This window comes from Triticum aestivum, chromosome 6D, assembly GCF_018294505.1.
Source record: "Triticum aestivum cultivar Chinese Spring chromosome 6D, IWGSC CS RefSeq v2.1, whole genome shotgun sequence".
NCBI classification, from domain to species: Eukaryota; Viridiplantae; Streptophyta; class Magnoliopsida; order Poales; family Poaceae; genus Triticum; species Triticum aestivum.
Window position 1 is genome coordinate 474,418,762 of NC_057811.1, and position 11,205 is coordinate 474,429,966.

At 45.3% G+C, this 11,205-nt stretch overlaps 1 protein-coding gene across 1 annotated transcript; it reads right to left on the reverse strand.

Moving 5' to 3' along the window:
• Positions 1-398: 398 nt before the first annotated feature.
• Positions 399-2,563, reverse strand: LOC123142116 (putative wall-associated receptor kinase-like 16). Its single transcript, XM_044561131.1, has 5 exons — positions 2,483-2,563; positions 1,982-2,426; positions 1,714-1,881; positions 829-1,592; positions 399-797 (listed from the first exon to the last, which is right to left on the reverse strand). The coding sequence occupies exons 1-5, from the start codon at positions 2,561-2,563 to the stop codon at positions 399-401; spliced, it is 1,857 nt and encodes a 618-aa protein (XP_044417066.1).
• Between the last annotated feature and the right edge of the window lie 8,642 nt (positions 2,564-11,205).

Below are 11,205 nucleotides of genomic sequence, written 5' to 3' on the forward strand. Positions count from 1 at the left end.
CATGCACGTTCATGCCAAGTTTTAGAACCAATTCGACGTATTTTCAAGTTTAGGCACTAAACTTAACATTCGTGGCAAGTTCAAACACCACTCGTGTGTTTATTACTAGAACTTGGTTATCTTTTTTATGTTTGTGTTTTATTATTTTTGGTTTTTTATTTTACATTTTTGTGTATTTATCCCTTTGGTCTTTGCTTGAAACATTTCTCTTTTTTTTAGTTGCATTTCTCTTCTGTTGTTGAACATCATCTTCAGTTCTAAAAAAATTCTTCCATGAAGGAATTAATCCACATTTATGACGTTACATCCTAAAGACTTTACATATTTGTGTGGGTTTAAAAAGGAGTCCCACCAAACACTAGAACAATCTACAAACCAACAGCCCTAACAAAAACAATCTACAAGCTAAAAGTGTATGTACTACCCTCTTCAAGATAAAGCACGTCTTGCGGTCTCAACCTATAATTCACATCACGTTGTTGCTCTCTACCAAGCAAGCTTTGCCCCTCATCCGGATAAGCACCAGCCTGACCCCATGGGTTCCGTTGATACCTCCTTAGAGCTTCCAATTTCTCTGCAACTTCCTTCATCGACGGATGCTCCTCCCTGATCATGCTCACACACCGCATCACGAGGTACGTTACTTCTTCCAGCACCTCCGGGCCCATCTCCAATCTCACCCGGCCGTCAAGGAGCTCGCCGTGCCGGCCTACTTTTACGGCCCTCGTGAATCGGGACACGAGGCTCCTGTCCTCCTCTGGCCCATCAAAGCAGAGCACCTTCTTCCCTGTCAAGAGCTCGAGTAGAAGGACGCCAAAAACTGTACACATCACTCTTGTCCGTCAGCTGGCATGTCATGAGGTACTCTGGGTCCAGGTACCCGCAGGTGCCTTGCACCAGTGTCGCAATCTCAGCCTCGTCACTTGGTTCTAGCTTCGATGCCCCAAAGTCAGAGACTTTGGCGGTGAGGCTGCCGTCGAGCAAGATGTTGGCCGTCTTGACATCGCCGTGGAGGATCGGTGGCGAGGCCGACAAGTGCATGTACGACAGCGCCTCGGCCGACTCCGCCGCTATCCGTAGGCGGGTGTCGAGTGCCTTGTTGGTGTCGGGGCCCTCACCGCCATGGATGTAGTGGTAGAGAGTGCCGTTGGAGACATACTCGTAGACCAGCATCGGCACCTCCACCTCGAGGCAGCAGCCCTGCAGCTTGACGACATTCCGGTGGTTGATCTGAGAGAGGATGAGCATCTCCCTCGCGAACTCCTTGGTCTCGGTGGCCTCCATCATCTTGGACTTCTTGATGGCAACAATGGTCTTGTCCTCCAGAACACCTCTGTACACAATGCCGTGCCCGCCGCGACCGAGGATCTGGTCGACGGCGAAGTTGTTGGTCGCTTTCTTGAGCTCCTCTTCCGAGAATATCTTGAACCCGGCACCGCCTCCCCCGGCAGCGCCACGCATCTGCTGCTGTGGGATGACGCCTCCGTTGTGCTCGAAGAAGCTCTGCTTTGCCTTGATGAGCTTTCTCTTCTGGAGCCCCAGGTAGAGCCAGAAGCACATGAACACGGACAAGAACACCCCCACGCTGACTCCTGGATGACACATTGCATACTCGATCATTAGTTTAGATTCCCAGGAAGAACATTATTATCTATAAAAAGGATCCCGAAAAGAAATTGCAGGACGAACCAACAAGATAAGTGAATGTGTTACCTGTAACGATCTTCAGAGCTAAGGTGAACTTGTCCTTTGGCCGGCAGCCATCCTTCCTGGTGACATCTCCACTTGTCCCGGGAGGGCACTGGCAAGTGTAGCTTCCCTGCGTGTTATTGCAGACCCCGTAGCACGGGAATTCGCCTTTCAGTTGGCACTCGTCGATGTCTTCAGTTTGCAAAGCAATTTCAACATTTGATCAGAGAAATCACAAATGTAGCAAGAGAGCACAACACTTGAGAATTGATTCAGGAATCAGGGTGTGTACCTGTGCATCCACCGTCGAGGTACGGGTTGCCGTCGTAGCCCCTGGAGCAGTTGCACCGGTACCCGGGGCCGTTGGCGGCGTCGAAGCAGTCGCTGCGCGCGCTCCGGCAGGCGAAGTCGGTGGCGTTGCGCCTGGAGGCGCTGCAGTTGCCGACGTTCCGGACGGCCCAGTCGAGCACGACGGGCACGTGGAAGTCGTCGGTGCGGTTGAGGAAGACGCGGTCGCTGTGGCTGAACCAGTCCGCCTCGACGAGGAACACGTAGTGGCAGGACGTGGCGTTGCTGATGAAGGCGGAGTTCTCTTCCTGCTGCGGCGGGAAGTTGCGCTGGTGCGGCTCGAAGAAGCTGACCCCGGGCGGTATCGCGCTCTGGCAGCACCCGACGCCGGTGTCGGTGGAGGAGAAGCCGGTGTCGGTGCTAAAACCGGCAGATCTCGGAAGGGGGCCCTGAGCTGGTGATCTTGGCACGATGGTTAACAGGAAGTAAAGGGATACAGTTTTACCCGGGTTCGGGCCCTCTCGAAGAGGTAAAATCCTATGTCTTGCTCGTATAATATTGATTGTGGATGGGGTACAAAGTACATGATGATCTACCTTGTGATCGTATTAATGAGTTATAATCTCCTAACCCTTGAACGTGTGCTTCTATAGACTAAACCTCTTGGCTTATATAGGTGACGGGGTAACTAGGGCTTACGCATGGCTAGTTACAATCTTAGGGATAAACATGCCAATCATTCAAATACGCCTTGAAGTGTACGCCAAGTCTCTAGAGGATTCCATCTTGAATACGTTGAGGGCCACGGCATGTGGGGCCCATACTTCAATTGTGGATGGGTCCTCGGCCCGGCCCATGAATGTCATGCCAACGTGGTGTGCACCCTTCAATCCAAGACACCGTCAGCCAACGCCTCCTCCTCCTGGGCCCGGGCGCAGGAGGAGGAGCCGTACAACCACTCCCTCCTCGAGAAGCACCGGCTGGCAGAGGGCCAAATCTACGACGAGCGTGTGAGCGAGGAGGCCGTGGCGACGAAGAATCCCAACTACATCGCCAAGTAGCGCACGCTCTATGAGGCCGCGCGCGCTCACGCCGCTCGCAATGCGGTCTCGTTGCAGCCGCACACGGAGGCGGCACCGCCAATGACGCTTCGTTGGTGTTGGTGGCATGACGAGCGTGCCGCCCTGTCAATGTCCAACGTCGACCTCACGTCCACCAGCGACGGACAGGTCGCAGACTCCGACGAGGAGGAGTAGTGCATGGGAGGCGGCGGGACCTCAAGTCCCAGGTGGGCTGGTCTGTGTCCTATTATTCCTCGCCGACGACCGCAACTTCACTTCACGGGTCTCATCTCTGCCAGACATGAACACGGCCAACACCGGAGGGGAACAACAAGGACTTGGACAATGGATGTTGCCGTAGATTTAGACTAGGTTTAGGTTCGGTTGCTTTTTTAATAAAATATGTCAAAATATAATGAATATGATCCGGTTTAGATGAAAATCATCTGCTTTGCATGTATTTCGTCCAGTTTGTTGAAATCCAGTTTTAAATGTATGCAGACACTGTTGGATGGCCAGCTCTCGCATCACCATCCGCGGGTTGATCCAGACCAGTCCACGGACGGATGAGGTGTCCGATTTCGGGGTTAGTGTTGGAGATGCCTTTATATATACTAGGTGATTTCTTTGCAACACATAGTACAACAATTATTGTTTTGTTTTATGTCAAAGAGGTTGTTTTCTTATCAGATAATATGTCAAACCAACAAAATTGTTTAGGATATAACTCGTATCCTACAATCAATTAGTTGAGAGCAAACGCCAGACTCATTGATCTGTACGTGACGGCTCATATTCAAACACAACAAAAAATTCAATAACCTTTTCTTATTTCTCTATTCACAAAGAACAAAGCAAAGACCACATATAGCATAATATTAACCTTTTCTTATTTTGCATATGTTTTAACCTTAATTTTACTATGTGTTTTAGGATGCATGTGTGTTTTCCTATTCTTACAAGTCCAACACTCAATTCTTGTGTTTTCATAATCCTTAGTTTTGCATATACAATTCTACCATATTCTCATGCTTTACCTAATTCTATGTTTTTAATACCCGTGGATGAAAGAGGCCCTTCATGCGTAGGCCTAACTCTATGTTTTTTAAGACTCGCGGATGATTGGGGGTGCGGATTAAGTGTTTATTGTTATTGTTAATCGTGTTAGATTTTTCTCTAGAAAAGTTTAGCCAATCTTGCAAACTTGGTTAGAAATCGATAAATTAAGAATGCCAAGAACAAATAAAATACATTAAATTTGTATTCATATGCCATTTGGTATTTGTTATATCCTTGTGAAGAGGAACAACGGAGTTGACTATGAAAGAACCAAGAAACAAGCACTTGGACATTCGAGGACAAACCACCTTTTGACACCTTGCACACTCTAAAAATACATATTTAATAGCATCTCACTTGACTCTAGAGCACTCTATCAACCTATTTGTTACTCCTTTGTTTTCAAACACAAACACTCCCAAGAGTTAAGGATACTGCGAATACAATCATACATAAACATTTTGTAGTTCATTAAGTGGTGTATATTAATTTGTAAAGAAATGTGATTTTCTTATATTTATGGTAAAGCATAGTGCAATCTTCTATATCAAACTAAATAAGAAAAGTAAAATAGTTTTGTGATAAATTATAGTTGTAGTTTATCACAAAAAAAATTGTACTTATAATGGTGAACATGAGAAACATATAAAAATGATAAGGTATCTTAATATGTCAGAACATACTTACGTGGTTAATTCTTCTACTTGTAATAGGAAAAGTATTAGTCGATAGTATAGTGAATCATACGTGAATGATAAACACACACACAGTGTTGTACATATATATATATGTATATATATGACGTAAAGTGTCATGTAGAAATACAAAAGTTTAGTACAAATAAAAAATAGTTGGTACTAATTGTACAAACTAGCGATTTGCACAGACAGTGTTGTACAAACAAACCAAAGAAATATCCTTCTTGAAACCTGATGTAATGTACCGGTTTGCACATGAGAATGAGAAGATCTGTTTAGTCTGTGTTGGAGTCGCGCAGAGGCTGAGCAGGAGGACGGCGGGGTGCAGACCGCAGTATCCACGGCGAGCAGCAGCCCGTTCTGGAGACTCCGAGGAGCGCCGAGGCTGAGCATGAGGACGGCGGGGAGCAGACCCCGCGTGCCGACCGCATCATCCCCATCGGGCAGCAGCCCGATCTGGAGACTTCGAGGAGCGTCGAGGCCGAGCAGGAGGACGGCGGGGCGCAGACCCCGCGCGCGGACCACGTGTTTGACACCCAGCAGCAGCTCAGGCCGCAGACCCTTGGTGCTAGATTCGCCACCCCACCGTCGTTCAACGCCGAGGACCACGACGCCACCATCGGCCCAGAGCACCCGCTCAAGTACCGCCTGGTGAGACACCTAAAGGACTAGGTCACACGACATGTTGACCTGGCGCAGGTACATCGCTAGCAGTGTGACGAGTTATCTGTGTAATTATTTGATCTTAGAGTTGTGATTGCAGTGCGAGACTCAGCTGAGAGTTGTCGAGCAATGTGATAATTTATGTGTTTAATTATTATCTTTCGGTGACCTGCCTGATAGTGTGTGTGAGGCTTATCTAGCTGAGGCCATACCCGCATAATTATTTATCTTTCAGACCTGCGTAGCAGTTTGTGAGACTTATCTAGCAGTGTGCTTACTTATGGAAAATGCTTAATTTGATCCCATTGATTATTGTAGCTTGACCTCCAAAACTAGTAGATACACATTCTAGTGCATATTTTTGGATAATGACGCTCACACATTCACACCTTTGTTATACTGAGCCAAAGTAGTGGCAATCTCATCATGTCCGTGCAAGTCCATCACTTTAAAGAAAAAAAAGTAGACATCAAATCATATATTTGAAAAAAAAATATTTATCATAAATGTGTATAAATAAATATTCGGGTGTATTCAAAAAATGTACACTATGTATGAAAAAATTAGACATGTGTTCAAAAAAAAGAAGAAAAACAAAAGAAGACAGAAGGAAACCTGTGAAAAAGAAGAAAGAGAAAAAAACAAAAACAGAAGAAACCCGATGCAAAACAGTGAAACCCGGATTAAAATCACAAGAAAAACAACAGTATAGGGCTAGCCCAGTAGGCTGACTCAAATATATGTATTGAACAAATATGGTATACTAATAACATTTTAATAAATAACTAAAAGTATTTTGTTTGTTTCAAAATTTTGTTCATATGGCTCCAGATATCCTTTCATGATTACTATAAATAAAAATTTCATGATGCAAGTCAAAAATATTTCATGGAATCACAAAATATCTTATATCTTGTGTCAACATAAAATTAGTTGTGTTCCAATCTGATATGTTTTAATGAAAACAAATGTTCAAAACTATCAAAAGAGTGTTCACATAATATTTATGTCTTGGAAAGCAAAATATTCATATGTACGGAAATTAAATATGTTTCCAAGATATGAATAATTAATTAATTACAAAAGTAAAACCGAGCTGCCTACGCCTCTCCACAGCGATAAAGCTCGTCGGTCATCAGATCCTTCAACGTCATTCAGGAGTACACGCAGACGGTTGTCTATGTAAGTGACAGCTGGAAGATGCTGTATCTTGTGTTGGGTTTGTGGTTCGAGGCTGACAGTTCTGGTTTCCTTCTCCGACGTCGTAGTCATGCAGGGGTGTCAGTTCTGGAGTTCGATGGCGTGTCCGGGGACACGTTGCCCCGGTCTGATTTTTCAACGGCAATGGTTTTGCTTCAGGCAAACTACTTTGGAGGTCCGTAAAACCGCTGATCAGCGATGGAGCCGCGTCGAGCTCAGGTGAAGAGGTGATCTATCTCCTTTTCCTTAGTGGAGAGGGACAGGCGCTGGTTTTTTGCATAGGATTATCCCATCTTTTCAGTCATGTAATGTCGATGTTTATGTGGCTTGTAACTGAATCTTTATTTTATTAATGAGATACGTATTATCATGCAAAAAGTCATCAGATCCTTGTAAGTACCATATCAGTCCATCGTGTCATTACTATGTAATCTAGATTATTGACTCTAGTGCAAATGGGAGACTGAAGGAAATATGCCCTAGAGGCAATAATAAAGTTGTTATTTATATTTCCTTATATCATGATAAATGTTTATTATTCATGCTAGAATTGTATTAACCGGAAACTTAGTACATGTGTGAATACATAGACAAAACAGAGTGTCCCTAGTATGCCTCTACTTGACTAGCTCGTTAATCAAAGATGGTTAAGTTTCCTAGCCATAGACATGTGTTGTCATTTGATGAAAGGGATCACATCATTAGAGAATGATGTGATGGAGAAGACCCATCCGTTAGCTTAGCACTATGATCGTTTAGTTTATTGCTATTGCTTTCTTCATGACTTATACATGTTCCTCTAACTATGAGATTATGCAACTCCCGAATACCGGAGGAACACTTAGTGTGCTATCAAACGTCACAACGTAATTGGGTGATTATAAAGATGCTCTACAGGTGTCTCCGGTGGTGTTTGTTGAGTTGGCATAGATCGAGATTGGGATTTGTCACTCCGTGTTTCGGAGAGGTATCTCTGGGCCCTCTCGGTAATGCACATCACTATAAGCCTTGCAATCAATGTGACTAATGAGTTAGTTGCGGGATGATGCATTACGGAACGAGTAAAGAGACTTGCCAGTAACGAGATTGAACTAGGTATGATGATACCGACGATCGAATCTCGGGCAAGTAACATGCCGATGACAAAGGGAACAACGTATGTTGTTATGCGGTTTGACCGATAAAGATCTTCGTAGAATATGTAGGAGCCAATATGAGCATCCAGGTTCCGCTATTGGTTATTGACCAGAGATGTGTCTCAGTCATGTCTACATAGTTCTCGAACCCGTAGGGTCCGCACGCTTAACGTTCGATGACGATTTGTATTATGAGTTATGTGATTTGATGTACCGAAGTTTGTTCGCAGTCTCGGATGAGATCATGGACATGACGAGGACTCTCGAAATGGTCGAGACATAAAGATTCATATATTGGAAGGTTACATTCGGACACCGGAATGGTTTGGGTCGTTTCGGATGAGTTTCAGAGTACCGGGGGTTACCGGAGCCCCCCTCCCCCCACCCCCGAGGAAGTTGATGGGCCTCATGGGCCTAGTGGTGGAAGAGAGGAGGCCGGGCAGGGAGTGGCGCCCCCCCCCCCCAGCCCAAACCGAATTGGACTAGGGTTGGGGGGGCGGCCCCCCTTTTCCTTCTCTCCTCCTCCTCCTTCCATCCTTCTCCTACTAGGAATAGGGAAGAGGAGGGGAATCCTACTTGGACTGGGGAGTCCTAGTAGGATTCCCCACACCTGGCGCGCCCCCCTTGGTCCGGCCACCTCTTCCCTCCCCTCTTTTATATACGTGGCCATGGGGCACCCCATAGACACACAAGTTGATCTTTTAGCCGTGTGCGGTGCCCCCCTCCACAGTTACACACCTCGGTTATATCGTCGTAGTGCTTAGGCGAAGCCCTGCGCCGGTAACTTCATCATCACCGTCACCACGCCGTCGTGCTGACGGAACTCTCCCTCGGCCTCAACTAGATCAAGAGTTCGAGGGACGTCACCGAGCTGAACGTGTGCTGGTCGCGGAGGTGCCGTACATTCGGTACTTGGATCGGTTGGATCGCGAAGACGTTCGACTACATCAACCGCGCTACTAAACACTTCCGCTTTCGGTCTACGAGGGTACGTAGACACACTCTCCCCGCTCGTTGATATGCATCTCCTAGATAGATCTTGCGTGATCGTGGGCAAAAAAATTGAAATACTGCGTTCCCCAACAATGGTCTATGACGGGTCTAGTTTTGCAACAAAACCTCTGTTGCGGAAATTTTCTAATAAGACCTTTTGCGGAAAAAAATTGCAACAAAACAGTAGTTGTAATTTTTTTTCGCGACAAAACAGTCATTGCAAAATAAATCTGCAACAAGACCCATGTTGAAGAAATAATTCCGCAACAAGATCTGTGTTGCAGTTCTGGAGGCACGCTCGGCTCACTTGATGCGGCAATCCGAAGGCTCGCGAGCCGGCTGATCTTCTAAAAATATCAGCCGACGGACACGTAGCACGCCCCATCTACTATCCATCTATCTACTATCTACTCCCTCTGTCCCAAAATATAAGAACGTTTTTAACACTACACTAGTGTCAAAAATGTTCTTATATTATGAGACGGAGGGAGTATCTATCTACTACTCACTCCGTCCGGAAATACTTGACATTAAAATTGATAAAAGGAGATGTATCTAGATATATTTTAGTTGTAGATACATCCCTTTTTATCCATTTTGATGAAAAGTATTTTCAGACGGAGGGAGTACCTCTATAAAAGCAGGAAAGAGCGAAGAACCAAATCATCTCAACCATCAAAACATGTTGATCTGATGGTCCAGATAGTCTCATAGCATTAAACGCATTTGACACTCTAATTACCCACCACTGCCATTGGTTATATAACCACGATTAGCTTATTAAAAAAAGCCTTGCCTAGGCAGGACACCCGATACCGGACGCAGCATCAGTGCCTTAAAGCACCTACTTTTGGGTCCTTGACATGTGGGCCAGTCACCTGTTGGACCCACATGTCATAGGCACAAAGGCATGTGCCTTAAGGCACCGAAGCGCAGTCCCCCGATACCCTTCCCACCGTACGCCCGCCCACGATCCCCCGTTCCTCTCGCAAACCACCGGGTCGTTTCGTGGCAAAATTTCGTGTTTTGACCCTTTTTGGGTATAAAATCGGGATCTGACCTCAGTTGCAAAAGATTTTGCGATCTAACCCTTTTTCCTACCGCCAGAGGAGACGGCGGTAGGTATGAATAGGCTGCTGCTGTGACCACCAGCGGTAGGGCACTTTATCCACGTCAGCCTCACCAAACGGCTGCTGTTTCCTGCCGTCGGCCCTACCGCCAGGTCACTAGGCGGTAGGTAGTGAAACCCTACTGCCAAGGTCCTTGGCGGTAAGTGTCAAACCGTTATAAGACCGCGGGGGGCCGGCTCGTGGGGCCCATCCATGAACCCAGCCCCCATCTTCTTCTCCCCTACCGCCGCCCGCAAGAAGAGAAAGGGGAAGGCCTCTCTCATCCCCTCCACTCCCCCCATCCGATCTTCTTCGTTTGTGAACGGTTTTTGCGGATCGAGATGGCTCTAAAATGAGAAAAGTAAGCTCTCTCAATCGCTTCAATTCGTTTTAGTTAAGAAGCTTTCGATTCGACGCATTATTTGGCACAAGATGAACCCTATTTCATCTAGTAGATTTTGATTTTTGTTGTTTTTAGGTTTGTTTAATTAGGAGTAATATGATGTTTGATGTAGTTGAATATGATTTATGTGGTGATGTGGTTGAAGTTGACTATGATATAGCCTATTTTATATATTTGATGAACCCTAGTTCATGTTAATATTTTTTGAATTATTTATTGATGTTTGATGTGGTTAAATATGTTTGAATATGATTGATGACGTGATGTGGTGATGTGGTTGAATATGTTGGATTTGTTAACTAGTTTGAAGATAGAACCTATTTGGCACAAGATGAGGTGATGAGGTGATGTGGTGATGTGGTTTGAAGATGAATATGTTGGTAATTTTTATACTTTTTTTACAATTGTTGAATATGATTGGTTAATGTTAGTTGAATGGTTGAATATGATTGGTAATGTGATATAATCGAATGAAAGGATAGAATAACTAATTTGAAGATGAACCTTAGTTCATATTCATAGTATTTTTTTACATTTGTTGAATAGATGATTGATTGATGTTAGTTGAACGGTTTAATATGATATGATTATGTGTTCATAACAAAGTGTTCTTGTTTCAGGAGGCCCCCCATTGGTCCGGCGATCGGCACTAATTACACTATGCTTGACCAGGCATTCGACAACGGTCATCGCGCCCGTTACATCGAGAACGGAGTGGTAAATAGCACTCATCAATTTCTTGCATCACAATTTTGCCTTTTCAAAAGTTTTTTCTAACTATTTTTGTGTGCACATTGACAGATGCTTCCGCCATTATGTATGAGGGGCCACACCAAGGTCAAAGAGATGAACTACGATAACCGCTACGAGCCATATTACAGGAGAGCCGGGCTCTTGGGTTTCGTG

Bases quoted from the DNA above. Each gene is read 5' to 3' on its own strand.
- LOC123142116 (XM_044561131.1), bottom strand. From the start codon at position 2,563: ATGTACTTTGTACCCCATCCACAATCAATATTATACGAGCAAGACATA. The intron at 2,427-2,482 runs GTAAAACTGTAT...TCACCAGCTCAG, and splicing joins TCGAGAGGGCCCGAACCCGG to GGCCCCCTTCCGAGATCTGC. The intron at 1,593-1,713 runs GTAACACATTCA...TGTGTCATCCAG, and splicing joins AGCTCTGAAGATCGTTACAG to GAGTCAGCGTGGGGGTGTTC.